General features: G+C 40.7%; 2 protein-coding genes across 3 annotated transcripts; one reads left to right on the top strand and one right to left on the bottom strand.

Annotated features, from left to right (window-relative positions):
- Positions 1–38: 38 nt before the first annotated feature.
- Positions 39–3,928, bottom strand: eif4e1b (eukaryotic translation initiation factor 4E family member 1B). 2 transcript variants are annotated; one of them, XM_046317583.1, is made up of 7 exons: positions 3,683–3,928; positions 3,398–3,498; positions 2,903–2,998; positions 2,707–2,728; positions 2,433–2,546; positions 808–947; positions 39–332 (listed from the first exon to the last, which is right to left on the bottom strand). In XM_046317583.1, the coding sequence occupies exons 1-7, from the start codon at positions 3,707–3,709 to the stop codon at positions 218–220; spliced, it is 615 nt and encodes a 204-aa protein (XP_046173539.1). In that variant the 5' UTR covers positions 3,710–3,928; the 3' UTR covers positions 39–217. The 2 variants fall into 2 exon arrangements, with proteins under 2 accessions (XP_046173539.1, XP_046173538.1); XM_046317582.1 differs by having other exon boundaries at positions 2,665–2,728; positions 3,683–3,924.
- A 3,771-nt stretch (positions 3,929–7,699) lies between these two features.
- Positions 7,700–14,818, top strand: zgc:175280 (cationic amino acid transporter 2 family protein). Its single transcript, XM_046317074.1, has 11 exons — positions 7,700–8,069; positions 8,301–8,456; positions 12,195–12,357; positions 12,465–12,601; positions 12,715–12,937; positions 13,036–13,172; positions 13,315–13,417; positions 13,519–13,535; positions 13,739–13,905; positions 13,982–14,090; positions 14,282–14,818. The coding sequence occupies exons 1-11, from the start codon at positions 7,700–7,702 to the stop codon at positions 14,389–14,391; spliced, it is 1,692 nt and encodes a 563-aa protein (XP_046173030.1). The 3' UTR covers positions 14,392–14,818.
- The last annotated feature ends 3,028 nt before the right edge of the window (positions 14,819–17,846 follow it).

Below are 17,846 nucleotides of genomic sequence, written 5' to 3'. Positions count from 1 at the left end.
ATAAGATTCCAAGATCTGAAGAAAATTGCAAAGACAAATACAATCATATACATTTTATTTTGTAGCCACAAAAGAAACAATGTCTGACATGTATCATGCCAAAGTTACTATTTAAATAAGGAAATGAATTGAGCACAAATACAAACTTAAATTACAGTACAGAAAAACATAAGGAGCAGACTTGTCCTTTGCTATAGGAGATTTGGAAAAAACATTTCTACACCACAAACTTGTTCTTAGTTATTGAATTGCTTTTGGTGGCTGTGTCTGCATGAGCTTGATATCCAATGACGAGTTTTGGAGGTAGTCCTAGTCCTTCCTTGTACTTTCGTCTGAAAATATGAATCATACGGTAAAAACATTTAGCTGACCAATCACATGATCAAACAAAGATAGCTTTGAAAATAAAGAAAAGCTGTTAAATCTGGATGAATGAGGGAAATGGTTGATGCCAATTATTTGTAACCAATGCTATATGTAATACTAATATCCTGGGAGCAATGGATTGCACCATTAGGTCTTTCCTTGGTCTAATGGAAATCCATTTTTCATTAGGTTGCTATGCAAATGTCCTCATCCTGAACAATTATAGTTTACAACATGATGGCCAACATGACACATCTGGCTTCTGTGGGATTTGGCCCAAGCCTAGCTGTAACTGGAGTGAAGCCGGCAGAGAAAATCCATGACTGTTCAAGGCAAATATGACTCGTCTGTCAAGACACCTGTGAATCAGGGTAGACATGACACGACAGAACCTAGTAACCTGGTCCGCCACACTGCCACACTGAATAATGTCAAACTTACCCAATATAGGTAACTGCTTCTCCATTCTCTGTATCGGTGGTCCAGATGGCAATTTTGTCACCTTTGGCTCGAACATTAATGACAGCACCACAAACATCCCTGCTGAAGGAGCCAAAGCCCTCTCCAATGAGGCAAAGGAGCTGTTAAAAAAACCCATTTAAAATAATTAATTTGAATGAAATGCATGAATTAAAGATTTCTTGCAATTCAGAGGACAACAGTTAGATTCCACTCCAACAAAAACAGGGGACAGTATTAATTCAGTGGTCCCACATCATTGGTGTCCTCAGTCTTACAGGGCCTTGGGTCTGAACCCTAACAGGGTCCTAGACCTCCTGACAGGCCAGCCATAGTTGGGGAAGATAGGCAACAACACCACATCACTGAGCTGCAACACAGGGGCCCCACAAGGATACGTGTTCAGCCCCCTCCTGTACTCCCATGACTGCGTGGCCACGCAGGCCTCCAACTTAATGATCAAGTTTACGGACGACACAGTGGTAGGTAGGCCTGATTACCAACAACGACGGAGCCTACAGGGAGGAGAGGGGCCTGGCAGAGTGGTGACAGGAAACTAACCTCTACAAAACAAAGCCGATAGTGGACTTCAGAAAACAGCAGAGGAAGCACTCCCCTATCCACAGAGACGGGACCACAGTGGAGAAGGTGAAACACATCAAGTTCCTCAGTGTACACATTACTGACGATCTAAAATGGTCCATTCACACAGACAGTATGGTGAAGGCTGCACAACAGCACATCTTCAACCTCAGGAAGCTCAAGAAATTCAGCTCAGCCCCTAAGACCAAACTTTTACAGATGCACCACTGAAAGCATCATGTAAGGCTGTATCACCACCTGGTATGGCTACTGCAACACCTGCAGGGCTCTCCAGAGAGTGATGTGGTCTGCCCAACGCATCACCGGGAAACACTGCCTGCCCTCCAGGACATCTACAGCACCGGTGTCACAATGCCAAGATCATCAAGGACTTCAACCACCTGAGCCACATCCTATTCACCCCATTATTATCCAGAAAGTGAGGTCAGTACAGGTACATCAAAGCTGGGACTGAGAGACTGAAAAACAGCTTATATCTGAAGGCCATCAGACTTAAATACCATCACTCCCAGCCTCCCGCCCTAAACTTACTCACTAGCCGGCTACCACCCGGTTACTCAACTCTACACCTTGGAGGCTGCTGCCGTATGTACAGAGACATGGAACACTGGTCACTTTAATAATGTTTACATACTGTTTTACCCATTTCATATGTATACACTATCATTGCTATATCTATTGCTGTACATATACTACATATTATATCCACACTGTCAATAAGGTCTTTACATCACATAGTTACTCTGTACTCAGACATCGATCGTCCGAGTATTTCTTAATTCCATAATTTTACTTTTCGATGGTATTATTATTTGATTATACTGCACTGTTGGAGCTAGGAACAAGCATTGCTACACCCACAATACCGTCTGCTAAATAATGTAACCAATAATTTTATTCAGATTTGAATCAGCTTTCTGACATAAATATTGAGCAAACAGTATTTCTGGTTTTCATCGTGTTACAAAACTGAAAGTGTTGGGCAGAATGGACCAACTACTGACAGTCTCCTTCCAGAAGCGGTCGAGTTCAGTGTGCCTCTGCTGCTTCGACAGTGTAATCAGCCAGCGTCCTCCACACTTGTTACGCCTGTCTTCCCACATTGGCTCAATGCCATCCTGGGGGAAGTGACAGGATCACTTTAGTCCAATTAATATAAGAGTACATGTACGAGAAGTATTATGGAAAATGTAAATCTCAAACTGAAGGATACTTTTCTCCAAAAGTCTACATCACCTTGAAAACTGAGTAGTCACAACCAGATGAAAGCTTGCTCACCATCTGAATGTTGTTGTACAACCTATAAAAAAAAAAACATTTTCAGTCAAAACAAAAAAAGTGGTGGTGAACTACATCATAGGTTCTCAATATACTTATAGGTTTAATTTACTGAAACTTCACCACAGTAGGTATAAAACTGTCAAGGATATCAGCCATTTAGTCTACTGTAAATCAAGGATACTGCAAAACTCACGCCCAGAAGTCTTCCACTGTGTCAAACTTTGTGATGATCCTTAGATTGTCCTGCCACATTTTGCTCTTATCGTTCTTGTAGAACCAGAGAGCCCATCTGAAACACAATGCACAAGTGATTGAATAAAAGGAGGGGGTTGGTGGATCTTTAAATATTACAATTCAGAACCATTTAAATCTGATTTGTAAGTGATTTCACTTCCTGCACATTAAATTACATCTTGCAAAGAAACCATTTACCGTTAATGAACCAAACAGAGTAAATTGAAATTAGAGGGACCTACCTGAATTTGTCCAATATAAAATTACCGTTCGTTTCTAAACGTTTTCCGTTGAGTAAACGGTTGGTTGCGAAAACATTTAGCAGACGAAACGGTTTGCAATAATCAGCGTAATGAATACACCCAGGTATGAACTATAAAAGTTACTGATTGACAAAATAGAAACTTCCAAGTAATTGAAATGTACCAATAAATCTCTCAACCGGAAAACACACCTGTTTTGTAGTGGATGCTTCACATGTGGTCCCACAACAACACGCGCCACTTTATCAATCCTTTTTTTGGCTCCATCAATCTTTTTTAGGGCTCCTTTGTCCTAAAAATGGGAGAAGACATTTATAAAATAGCCATATAGGAAACGCGTAGGGAGACCACTTCGATTGAATTCAAAGGCACCGGTATCAAAAAAAGCAATAATTATTTTAACAAAACTGTTCTAAAGAAAGGTTTGTCAATTTAAAACGAGAATTCCAGCAAAATATAGCCTAATGAAATCTTACCAAGCGAGCTGCAACGCACGCCATCATGAACGTAATTAGTTTGACGAAGCAGGTGTGGCACTTGAGGTGTCGCAGATCATTGAAACGGGTTCTTCCGGTGGATTTTTAACGAAATTTGGATTAAACCAGAGAGGAAGAGGCAAAGCGAGAGAGTCCTCTCCCGTCATAATCTTTCCACGCGGGAATACAGCGATTAGCAGGCCGCTTTGAAGACAACTGCCTTCCCGCCTTAGGAACGACTCCAATTGTTAGGGCGGAGATAAGACCATCTCGTCATTATATACAGTATCTCTTATTAAACTTCAGTTATGACATGTTGGCCTTTCACCCATGAACTTTAAGCATTTACCACAAGATGGTGCCGTAGGCAACATACGGTAGTTTTCATTATTCTTTAGGCATGTTATGGACATTTGTTGGGGGGAAATCAGATGATTTTTTAAAATATCATTAAATCAATACAAAAAGTACATTTGGGTTAGGGGGTACAATATCAAGTTACACAAGGGTCTGAAGAGGCCTACAAACATTTAGAATTCTAACTGCCTTTTTGTTGGTAGAGTATTTAATTGTCTTAAAACATAGTTACATGTATTTTTGTAAAGTAAGAAAATGTAGTGTTTTGTTTGTAAATTTTCATTTGTGAATATAAGATTTGGCCCCAAAAAATCTGAAATGAATTGCATGAAACTGTTTCAACTTATTTCTATTGTCGGTAAAGAATCCAAGCAGCACATCTCTCCATAATAGTGTAACATTTTCATAAATGTGTTAAATTAGAAATCTACTGATTCCTGACATGAAAACAGATTCCTGACATGAATACAAGTTTCCATACACTAAGTTGACTCTGTCTTTAAACAGCTTGGAAAATTCCAGAAAATTATGTCATGGCTTTAGAAGCTTCTGATAGGCTAATTGACATAATTTGAGTCAATTGGAGGTGTACCTGTGGATGTATTTCAAGGCCTACCTTCAAACTCAGTGCCTCTTTGCTTGACATCATGGGAAAATCAAAAAAATCAGCCAAGACCTCAGAACAAAATTGTAGACCTCCGCAGGTCTGGTTCATCTTTGGGAGAAATGTCCAACCGCCTGAAGGTACCATGCTCATCTGTACAAACAATAGTACGCAAGTATAAACACCATGGGACCAAGCAGCCGTCATACTGCTCAGGAAGGAGACTTGTTCTGTCTTCTAGAGATGAACGTACTTTGTTGAGAAAAGTGCAAATCAATCCCAGAACAACAAAAAAGGACCTTGTGAAGATGCTGGAGGAAACGGGTACAAAAGTATCCATATCCCCAGTAAAACGAGTCCTATATCTACATAACCTGATAGGCTGCTCAGTAAGGAAGAAGCCACTGCTCCAAAACTGCCATAAAAAAGCCAGACTACATTTTGCAACTGCACATGGGGACAAAGATTGTACTTTTTGGATAAATGTCCTCTGGTCTGATGAAACAAAAATAGAGCTGTTTGGCCATAATGACCATCGTTATGTTTGGAGGAAAAAGGGGAAGGCTTACAAGCCGAAGAACACCATCCGAACTATGAATCACAGGGGTGGCAGCATCATGATGTGGGGGTGCTTTGCTGCAGGAGGGACTCGTACACTTCACAAAATAGATGGCGTCACGAGGAGGAAAAGTAGGTGGATATTATGAAGCAATATCTCAAGACATCAGTCAGAAAGTTGAAGCTTGGTCGCGAATGGGTCTTCCAAATGGACAATGACCCCAAGCATACTTCCAAAGTTGTGGCAAAATGGCTAAAGGACTACAAAGTCAAGGTATTGGAGTGGCCATCACAAAGCATTGACCTCAAACCCATATAAAATGTGTTGGCAGAACTGAAAAAGCGTCTGTGAGCAAGGAGGCCTACAAACCTGACTCAGTTACACCAGCTCTGTCAGGAGGAATGGGCCAAAATTCACCCAAGTTATTGTGGGAAGCTTGAGGAAGGCTACCTAAAACATTTGATCCAAGTTAAACAATGTATTATACAATGTATAATACAACAAATACAAATACTAATTGAGTGTACATAAACTTCTGACCCACTGGGAATGTGATGAAAGAAATAAAAGCTGAAATAAACATTCTTAAAATAAAGTGGTAATCCTAACTGACCTAAGACAAGGAATTTTTACTAGGATTATATGTCAGTTGTGAAACTGAGTTCACATGTATTTGGCTAAGGTGTATGTAAACTTCTGACTTAAACTGTATAATATATGTGTGGAGAAAAATTATGCTTATAAATTAAGGATCAGGGAAAGAAAACCTGCTGATGAAAAGCAGAAAGTTTCACTCAAACTTTGTCAATATTATAATTGCAATCCAACATGATGTTAAGGCCACCAAAAGTAGAGAAGACATGATGAGGAATAAAGTTCCACATAGAAGTGGAATTGTTTTATCCAATTGATCTTAAAAGTATAAAGTGTAAGTAGTAAGTGCCTGGAAATTCAGCCCACCATACTCATAAGTGTTCACAACAGATTTCTCCACAGAAATCAGAGGATTCCACATGTGCAGTACAGAGCTTCTGGACTGAAGGGAGTGGGCCTGAACTCCATTTTCACAGTGAATTCTAAAGCATATTCATTTTGCACACTTAGAGCACGTTAATATAACAAAGCATAATCATTGACATTTTACATCTCATGAAATTTATTAGAAGCAATAACGAAAATAAGTATGCAGTGTTTTAATTATGATTTATTGTCATAAATCATACTATATGTTTGTCTATGGTTGTAAAATTTCCAAACACAGTCAATAAGCAATGAACCCAAAACATTTCCTATTAGAGAATAAGATCTATTGAAGTGGGGATTTGATACATCTTCTAGAGGACTGTGATCGTCAACTGGTTATGAAATACTGTATGTACCTTATTACCTTTTACATCATAAGTCACCTAAATGTGCCCTATTCTGGAATGTTCATAAAGGTTTTGCCATGAAGGTGAGCATCAAGCTCAAGTCACTACCATGCATCCCTAAAATAATGAATTCACCACCATACTGTAACCAAAAAACAACAATTAAATAAAACAATAAACAAATCATTTATTAAAACCCCAGTCTATTGGACATATTCTCTAAAACAACCCCTTGAGTCGTTGACATGACCAATTATGGACAGGTTGTGGACCAAGTCCAAGTTCTACAACAAATCAGTCTGGTCCTCTTTTTCAGAAATGGCACAGACATCTGAAATGTAACATAATCTGTCTAAAATGCTTGTACTTCAGAGATGTGAAAGTTAACAGGAGAGAAGCTATAGGATGGGTTTGTGCCCACGAATACCGAGGACAGAATCCATGACAACCCAGAGGGTCCGCACCTTAGCACACGGCCAAGAAGGTAAGATTACCTTAACTTAATACTAATAGTGACATGCACTGTAGCCTTCTGTACTGCAGCCTTGGTCAAAAGGAGTGGATCTGTATGGTCTCATCTGCTGCTCTACGGGCAGTATGTCTTCCATGCATGAACTGAAAATATCTCATATCAAAACGTATTTATGAAACAGGGAGAAGAATATCCACTGCTATAGTCAATCACAAATCTAATTTTCAAAAGATAAGAGCTAATTGTTTGCTTGATGAAGTTCACATGGGTTAAACATACAGCTGGTCATAGCTTTGTTTGATTTTGACAAATTGTATTTGTCACTCTGATCTTGTTATCAAATGTGTAATGAATGTGGAAGATGATCTAATCCTATTTATGAAATACTAGATACTGAATGTACTGCTTGCAAAGGTTTACAATAGTAGTAGTTTTGTCTGTAGTGTCTTACAAGCAGTATGTACAACAGTTTACAGTAGATCTATAGTTAAAATCAACACTGCTTGTCATTGGTTGATAGATTGAGTCAGTCTATACATTTGAACCCTGTTTTGATGTAATATACACCTACCATTACTCAGTGTTCTAAAACAGTTGGTTGTACAAATTATGTGATGAATGGCATTTTGATGGACAGATCTTCTGCTCTTGCAGGATGTCTGGTGCCAGGCTGTTACTGTTCATACAAAGCCTGTCTCGTAGGAAACCCCTGGAGCCAGAGGGGGAGGTGTCCAACTTTAAACGATGTCTGACTACCCTTGACCTGGTGGCTCTGGGGGTTGGCAGCACACTGGGGGCTGGCGTGTATGTGCTGTCAGGAGAGGTGGCCAGGGCCGTAGCTGGGCCCAGTATAATTATATCTTTCCTTGTGGCAGCAATAGCTTCCATTTTCGCAGGGCTGTGCTATGCTGAATTTGGATCGCGTGTGCCCAAGACTGGCTCTGCCTACCTGTACAGCTATGTGACAGTGGGGGAGATTTGGGCCTTCATCACTGGCTGGAACTTGCTGCTGTCATATGTCATAGGCAAGTGACATCTGATATGGAATATAGAATATTTGATGCAAAATATGTTTTATTGGAAGTTACTGTCAGAGCTCAAGCCCATAAGGATTGTATAAAGGATGACAATGATCAATCAACAATAACAATTAGAGCTCACTGTTGCATTGACAATGTCTCATTGGCATATTGTAATGGTCCTTCACACATAGCCAACATCACCTCCTTTGGTTTCTTAATTTCTTCTCTGATCAGGAACATCAAGTGTAGCCAGGGCATGGAGTGGGACTTTTGATGACCTCATTGGAAATGCCATTGCCAACTCTTTAGGTCAACATGCAGCAATGGATATGCCAGGCCTCGCTACCTACCCAGACTTCTTTGCTGCTGCTCTCATCATGCTGTTGGCAGGCAAGTGCTATTTACAGAAAGGTTTCATGGTGCAAAATAACTGGACAATGGTGACAGTAAATAACTATATATACAGTTGAAGTCGGAAGTTTACATACACCTTGGTCAAATACATTTAAACTCAGTTTTTCACAATTCCTGACATTTAATCCTAGTAAAAATTCCCTGTCGTAGGTCAGTTAGGATCACCACTTTATTTTAAGAATGTGAAATGTCAGAATAATAGTAGAGAGAATTATTTATTTCTCCTTTTCTTTCTTTCATTACATTCACAGTGGATCAAAATTTTACATTCACTCAATTAGTATTTGGTAGCATTGACTTAAAATAGTTTAACTTGGATCAAACGTTTCAGGTAGCCAACCACAAGCTTCCCACAATAAGTTGGGTGAATTTTGGCCCATTCCTCCTGACAGAGCTGGTGTAACTGAGTCAGGTTTGTAGGCCTCCTTGCTCGCACACACTTTTTCAGTTCTGCCAACAAATTTTCTATAGAATTGAGGTCAGGGCTTTGTGATGGCCACTCCAATACCTTGACTTTGTTGTCCTTAAGCCATTTTGCAACAACTTTGGAAGTATGGTTGGGGTCATTGTCCATTTGGAAGACCCATTTGCGACCAAGCTTCAACTTTCTGACTGATGTCTTGAGATGTTGCTTCAATATATCCACCTAATTTTCCTCCTCGTGACGCCATCTATTTTGTGAAGTGTACCAGTCCCTCCTGCAGCAAAGCACCCCCACATCATGATGCTGCCACCCCTGTGCTTCATAGTTGGGATGGTGTTCTTTGGCTTGCAAGCCTCCCCCTTTTTCCTCCAAACATAATGATGGTCATTATGGCCAAACAGCTCTATTTTTGTTTCATCAGACCAGAGGACATTTCTCCAAAAAGTACAATCTTTGTCCCCATGTGCAGTTGCAAACCGTAGTCTAGCTTTTTTATGGCGGTTTTGGAGCAGTGGCTTCTTCCTTGCTAAGCGGCCTATCAGGTTATGTTGATATAGGACTCATTTTACTGTGGATATGGATACTTTTGTACCTGTTTCCTCCAACATCTTCACAAGGTCCTTTGCTGTTGTTCTGAGGTTGATTTACACTTTCGCACCAAAGTACGTTCATCACTAGGAGACAGAACGCGTCTCCTTCCTGAGCGTTATGATGGCTGCGTGGTCTCATGGTGTTTATATTTGCGTACTATTGTTTGTACAGATGAACGTAGTACTGTCAGGCGTTTGGAAATTGCTCCCAAGTATGAACCAGACTTGCGGAGGTCTACAATTTTTTTTCTGAGGTCTTGGCTGATTTCTTTTGATTTTTCCATGATGTAAAGCAAAGGGACACTGAGTTTGAAGGTATGACTTGAAATACATCCACAGGTACACGTCCAATTGACTCAAATGATGTCAATTAGGCCTCCCGGGTGGCGCATTGGTTAAGGGCGCAGCGCCAGCTGTGCCATCAGAGACTCTGGGTTCGCGCCCAGGCTCTGTCGTAACCAGCCGCGACCGGGAGGTCCGTGGGGCGACGCACAATTTGCCTAGCGTCGTCTGTGTTAGGGAGGGCTTGGCCGGTAGGGATGTCCTTGTCTCATCGCGCACCAGCGACTCCTGCCGGGCGCAGTGCGCGCTAACCAAGGTTGCCAGATGCACGCTGTTTCCTCCAACACATTGGTGCGGATGGCTTCCGGGTTGGATGCACGCTGTGTTAAGAAGCAGTGCGGCTTGGTTGGGTTGTGTATCGGAGGACGCATGACTTTCAACCTTCGTCTCTCCCGAGCCCGTACGGGAGTTACATTTACATTTACATTTAAGTCATTTAGCAGACGCTCTTATCCAGAGCGACTTACAAATTGGTGCATTCACCTTATGACATCCAGTAGAACAGTCACTTTACAATAGTGCATCTAAATCTTAAAGGGGGGGGGTGAGAGGGATTACTTATCCTATCCTAGGTATTCCTTAAAGAGGTGGGGTTTCAGGTGTCTCCGGAAGGTGGTGATTGACTCCGCTGTCCTGGCCTCATGAGGGAGTTTGTTCCACCATTGGGGGGCCAGAGCAGCAAACAGTTTTGACTGGGCTGAGCGGGAACTATACTTCCTCAGTGGTAGGGAGGCGAGCAGGCCAGAGGTGGATGAACGCAGTGCCCTTGTTTGGGTGTAGGGCCTGATCAGAGCCTGGAGGTACTGAGGTGCCGTTCCCCTCACAGCTCCGTAGGCAAGCACCATGGTCTTGTAGCGGATGCGAGCTTCAACTGGAAGCCAGTGGAGAGAGCGGAGGAGCGGGGTGACGTGAGAGAACTTGGGAAGGTTGAACACCAGACGGGCTGCGGCGTTCTGGATGAGTTGTAGGGGTTTAATGGCACAGGCAGGGAGCCCAGCCAACAGCGAGTTGCAGTAATCCAGACGGGAGATGACAAGTGCCTGGATTAGGACCTGCGCCGCTTCCTGTGTGAGGCAGGGTCGTACTCTGCGGATGTTGTAGAGCATGAACCTACAGGAACGAGTTGTAGCGATGAGACAAGATAGTAGCTACTGAAACAATTGGATACCACGAAATTGGGGAGAAAAAGGGGTCAAATAAAAATAAAAACAAATGATGTCAATTAGCCTATCAGAAGCTTCTAAATGTTCTGGAATTTTCCAAGCTGTTTAAAGGCACAGTCAACTTAGTGTATGTAAACTTCTGACCCATTGGAATTGTGATACAGGGAATTATAAGTGAAATAATTTGTCTGTAAACAATTGTTATAAAAATTACTTGTGTCATGCACATAGTCCTAACTGACTTGCCAAAACTATAGTTTGTTAACAAGAAATGTGTGGAGTGGTTGAAAAACGAGTTTTAATGACTCCAACCAAAGTGTATGTAAACTTCCGACTTCAACTGTATATATCCATTGAGTGTACAAAACATTAAATACACTTTGCTAATATTGAGTTGCACCCCTTACCCTACCTTTCGCCCTCAGAACAGCCTCAATTCGTCGGGCATGGACTCTACAAGGTATTGAAAGCATTCCACAGGGATGCTGGCCATGTTGACTCCAATGCTTCCCACAGTTGTGTCAAGTTGTCTGGATGTCCTTTGGGTGGTGGGACCTTTTTGATACACACAGAAAACTGTTAAATGTGGGGGGGAAACAGCAGCTTTGCAGTTCTTGACATGCCTAGCACCTACTACCATGCCCCATTCAAAAGCACAGAAATATTTGATCTTTCCCATTCACCCTCTGAATGGCACGTGTACACAATCCATATTTCAATCGTCTCAAGGCTTAAAAATCCTTCTTTTAACCTTTCTCCTCCCCTTCATCTACACTGATTGATGTGGATTTAACAAGTGACATCAAGTTGGGCTCCCGAGTGGTGCAGCGGTCTAAGGCTCTGAATCTCAGTGCTAGAGGCGTCACTACAGACACCCTGGTTCGTAGCCAGGCTGTGTTACAACCGGCCATGATTTGGAGTACCAGAGGGCAGCACACAATTGTCCCAGCATGTTCCGGTTTTGACCGGTGTAGGCCGTCATTGTAAATAAGAATTTGTTCTTAACTGACTTGCCTAGTAAAATAAAAAAATAAGGGATCTCAGCTTTTACCTGGATTCACCTGGTCAATCTACTATGTCATGGAAAGAGCAGGTGTCCTTAATGTTTTGTACAATCAGTGTGTATATATATATATATTTAGGATAACTGTATAATGAGCTTACTCTTGGTTCTAATAATTTATCACTTCCATAGGGATCCTTGCATTTGGCGTTAAAGAGTCTGCTATTGTGAATAAGGTTTTTACAGCAGTTAATACAGTGGTCTTGGTGTTTGTTATCATCGCTGGCTTCATCAAAGGTGACATTGACAACTGGTACATTAGTGAGGACACTATCCTGAACATAACAACAAATGAGTATGAACTTTATAATTCCAGCACTATTATGAAATACGACATAAGTGTTCTAATGAAGTACAGTAAGTTGAAATTCAAAGAACATGAAGTGTGTCATTCCCCTTCAGAAACTTCACATCGGCACTAAATGAAACCATAAATTACGGTGTTGGTGGCTTCTTCCCCTTTGGTGTTGAGGGAACATTGGCAGGAGCTGCAACCTGTTTTTACGCCTTTGTTGGATTTGACTGCATAGCCACAACAGGTAACTGTTGTATAATGTGCTGAAAACCTTGGGCATTTTAGAATGATCTGAAGTATAATCAATGTGCCTTAGTCTCATCTGTATGTATAACATCTGTATGTGTAATCTCCCAGGGGAGGAGGTGCAGAACCCTCAGAAGTCCATCCCTCTGGGCATTGTAGCATCCCTGCTGATCTGTTTCCTGGCTTACTTTGGTGTGTCGGCAGCACTGACCCTCATGATGCCCTACTGCATGATCAGTGTCAATAGCCCATTACCTGTAGCTTTTACATACATCGGCTGGGGCCCTGCAAAGTATGCTGTGGCTGTAGGCTCCCTCTGTGCACTTTCAACAAGGTATGGTATGGTATTATGTATAATTACATAAGTTGTCCCCTGTAGTGTCATTTGTAAAGTTCAAGTGGTGGATTGTAAATGGTGTGTTGGTTTCGCAGTCTTCTAGGATCCATGTTTCCCATGCCCCGGGTCCTCTTTGCGATGGCCAGGGACGGGCTGCTCTTCAAGCCACTCAGTAACATGAGTTCTCAACAAAGTCCTGTGGTAGCCACTCTATCTTCAGGTGTTGTGGCAGGTAACATTGCTGAACAGCACAAAATCATCAAGCCTAGGTCATTTAACTATGTATTGACATTGTAAAAAGTAAAATGCAGATGCTGTTCCTTGTTTGGGTTGGTATTCACAATGTACTATGTATCACATTTTTGTTTATGCAGCAATCATGGCTCTATTATTTGACCTGAAAGCACTTGTGGACATGATGTCAATTGGAACACTCTTTGCCTACACTCTTGTAGCAATATGTATTCTCATATTGAGGTATGCTTGATTGATCTGAACAGAGACATTTAACACAATAGGATTTAACACCAAAGCATGTATTCATTTTATCTGGTTACTGTGTATGCATTTTTATTTAGGTACCAACCAGATCTTGGTGAGGAGTCCAGTGATAATACATCTGAATCATTTTCGATGATAGAGGCCCTAAACCCTCCTTCTCAGCCCAATGCTCAAACCTCTAAAAATGTATCCATGTTCACAGTCTTTATCAGTGAGCGATTTTCTTTATATCCTGTTTCCTTTTATATCCAGTGTCATACTCTCTTAGAGGTCTGACACATTTGTTTTGTCCCCCAGTCCTTTTAGAAATTATTCTGAGCGTTTTCCTGACCAAGGCTGTGGATTCCCTGATGAACCAGGCGTGGTGGAGCATTTTAATCATCTCTGTGATCCTTTTGATGCTGGTCCTCACTGTTTTCATCATCTGGAGACAGCCTCAGAATACAACCAAAGCTGCTTTTATGGTAACATTGTGTCAAAACTTAACTCAGATGTGGTTTTCTCCACAATTTACACCCATTTTGTTTGGTATCTCTGCAGGTTCCTTTTATACCAGCACTTCCTATTGTGAGTACATTTGTCAATGTCTATCTGATGGTTCAGTTGGGAGGAGATACATGGATTCGCTATGCTGTTTGGATGGCAGTGGGTAAGGAACCTAGGCATCTATTGGGCACACACTGGTTGAATCAACGTTGTTTCCACATCATTTCAATTAAATGAAGTTGAATCAACGTGGAATAGACGTTGAATTGACTTCTTCAACAACGCATACATTTGAAAATAAGTCATGTCATGCTATTGTCGCAAAAATATTAGTGACGTTGTATTTTTTCACAGGGTTATTGATCTACTTTTGTTATGGAGTTCATCACAGTGTGCAAAAGCAAAGGCTGGAAAATTCACACAATCAGGTCAACATACAAAGTCTTAACACAAATATGGAGTAAAACTTTGTGACGGATGAGGATTCCTGTGGCCCTGATATCTGACCCGGAATTGAAATACAAGATTTCAAAAGAAGGGAAACATCAATACATTGTATTTGATATAATTATAATAATTGTTATTAATATTGCCATACAAAGCTGTTTTGATTTGAAAGGAGCATTCCATAAAATACCCTACTGCTAATCACTCACTTTATCTCTTGAAATATATACCCCTTGAATTTGAACAACAAGGTGAATAGTTTGCATAAAGGAACTCAAGTTATCATGCGAACAATTTAATCTTTGAAGGTGTTGCCCTGACACTGAAAATCATGTTGATTGTGCGATATGTAAAACTACTTGTAATGATGAATTTTAAATACACTTTTACTTAAATCATAAATCATGACACAAGAGGCCAGTAATGTAACCAACATTAACAAATGTTTACCAATAAACTTCATTGTAGCCTACAGTACACTGAAAATACCAGTGGTTTTTATTCTGTTGTGCATATCACAATAAAAGTGCTTTATATGATGTGGTGAGTGGGTGGTATTGGAGTTAGTGCTGCTGCCTTCATCCATCATACATATACCACTGTTGGCAAGGGTTCGAATCTATCTCACCATTTTCCTGACACTGCTCTCTATCATTCCTGTCACTCCAACTATCTGTCTATCAAAATACATTATGAATTTACAGGGGGAAAGTGCCGTAGATTTTGCTGCATGATGTATCTGCTGTGTTTTATATATTATTATATGTAATACAAATTAAATGTTTACTTTCTGTTGGTCTTAATACTGTATTGAAAGGTCAGTTGGCTCATTTATTGCTACCCTTTAAACAATGATAGTAATTCATAAATACTACAGTATAATCACAAAGAGAGCTGTTTCTCTATTGACAGTGATTAGATGTCCACCTTGTGTATAATAGATTGTCAGTTCACACCTAGTCAGAAATACCTGGACTTCGTCACATCGGTGTCAGAAGTGGGATGGATGGCACATTAATTGTGTTTGCTGCAGAAAAACATGAAGTGGCTTAAATGTGTGGTCTGTCTCACAAGTCAGCCTGGTCTCATTGACTTGACGTAGTATAGCAAATGTAAATCCGTGACACTCAAAGTAGTATAATATGTTACCTTTGGTATGGTTACATAAGACAGAACGTTAATTAAGGCAAAAAATGAAAGTAGGGTGGACGTGAACATCTAGCAACCCAACGGTTGTGTGTTTGAATCTCATCATGGACAATTTTAGCTAATTAGCAACTTTGCAACTACTTACTACTTGGACAGAAATGTAAATGCAACATGTAAAGTGAGGGTCCCATGTTTCATGAGCTGAAATAAAAGATCCCAGAAATGTTCCATACGCTCAAAAAGCTTATTTCTCTCAAATTTTGAGCACACATTTCTTTACATCCCTGTTAGTGAGCATTTCTCCTTTGCCAAGATAATCCATCCACCTGACATGTGTGGCATATCAAGAAGCTGATTAAACAGCATGATCATTACACAGGTGCACCTTGTGCGGGTATCAATAAAAGGCCACTCTAAAATGTGCAGTTTTGTCACAATGCCACAGATGTCTCAAGTTTTGAGGGAGCGCGCAATTGGCATGCTGACTGCAGGAATGTCCACCAAAGCTGTTGCCAGATAATTTAATGTTAATTTCTCTACCATAAGCCGCCTCCAACGTTGTTTTAGCGAATTTAGCAGTACAACCAACAGGTCTCACAACCTCAGACCACATGTATGGTGTCGTGTGGGTGAGCGGTTTTCTGATATCAACATTGTGAACAGAGTGCCCCATGGTGGTGGTGGGGTTATCGTATTGGTAGGCATAAACTAAGGAGAACGAACCAATTTAATTTTATTTATGGCAATTTGAATGCACAGAGATAGAAATATCTGGACTTGATGTCAGATATTTATTTTATATATATCTGTGACCAATAGATGCATATCTCTTTTCCTTGTCATGTGAAATCCATAGATTAGGGCCTAATTTATTTATTTGAATTGACTGATTTCCTTATATGAACTATAACTTAGTAAATTCTTTGAAATTGTTGCATGTTACATTTACATTTTTGTTCAGTATACTTACCATGTTAGATAACCCTTAAACCTAACTCCTAACCCTAATCTTAAACACTAACCCCTAGCCTAGCTAATGTTAGCCACCTAGCTAACATTTGTGTTAGCCACCTAGCTCACGTTATCCACAACAAATTGGAATTCATAACATACACTACCGTTCAAAAGTTTTGGGTCACTTAAAAATGTCGTTGTTTTCCATAAATATATACATGAAATGAGTTACAAAATTAATAGGAAATATAGTCAAGACGTTGACAAGGTTATAAATAATGATTTTTATTTGAAATCATAATTGTGTTCTTCAAACTTTTCTTTTGTTAAAGAATCCTCTATTTGCATCAGTTACAGCCTTAAAAACCTTTGGCATTCTAGTTGTCAATTTGTTGAGGTAATCTGAAGAGATTTCACCCCATGCTTTCTGAAGCACCTCCCACAAATTGGATTGGCTTGATGGTCTCTTACGTACCATACGGTCAAGCCGCTCCCACAACAGCTCAATAGGGTTGAGATCTGGTGACCGTGCTGGCCACTCCATTATAGATAACATACCAGCTGACTGCTTCTTCCCTAAATAGTTATTGCATAGTTTGGAGCTGTGTTTTGGGCCATTGTCCTGTTGTAGGAGGAAATTGGCTCCAATTAAGCGCCATCCACAGGGTATGGCATGGCGTTGCAAAATGGAGTGATAGCCTTCCTTCTTCAAGATCCCTTTTACACTGTACAAATCTCCCACTTTACCACCACCAGATGGCATCAAGCACTCCACCAGCATCTTTTCATTTTTTTCTGCATCTCATGAATGTTCTTCTTTGTGATCCGAACACCTATTTTGCCCATCTTAATCTTTTCTTTTTATTGGCCAGTTTGAGATATGGCTTTTTCTTTGCAACTCTGCCTTGAAGGCCAGCATCCCGGAGTCGCCTCTTCACTGTTGACGTTGAGACTGGTGTTTTACGGGTACTATTTAATGAACCTGACAGTTGATGACCTGTGTGGCATCTGTTTCTCAAACTAGACACTAATGCACTTGTCCACTTGCTCAGTTGTGCACCAGGGCATCCCACTCCTCTTTCTATTCTGGTTAGAGCCAGTTTGATCTGTTCTGTGAAGGGAGTAGTACACAGCGCTGTACGAGATCTTCAGTTTATTGGAAATTTCTCATATGGAATAGCCTGCATTTCTCAGAACAAGAATAGACTGATGAGTTTCAGAAGAAAGTTCTTTGTTTCTGGCCATTTTGAACCTGTAATTGAACCTGTAATGCTCCAGATAGTCAACTCGTCTAAATAAGGGCAGTTGTATTGCTTTTTTAATCAGAACAACAGTTTTCAGCTGTGCTAACATAATTGCAAAAGGGCCT

This window comes from Oncorhynchus gorbuscha, linkage group LG20, assembly GCF_021184085.1.
Source record: "Oncorhynchus gorbuscha isolate QuinsamMale2020 ecotype Even-year linkage group LG20, OgorEven_v1.0, whole genome shotgun sequence".
Taxonomy (NCBI): Eukaryota; Metazoa; Chordata; class Actinopteri; order Salmoniformes; family Salmonidae; genus Oncorhynchus; species Oncorhynchus gorbuscha.
Note: the sequence above shows the minus strand (reverse complement) of the source record. Positions and strands in the feature narration are given on the sequence as shown.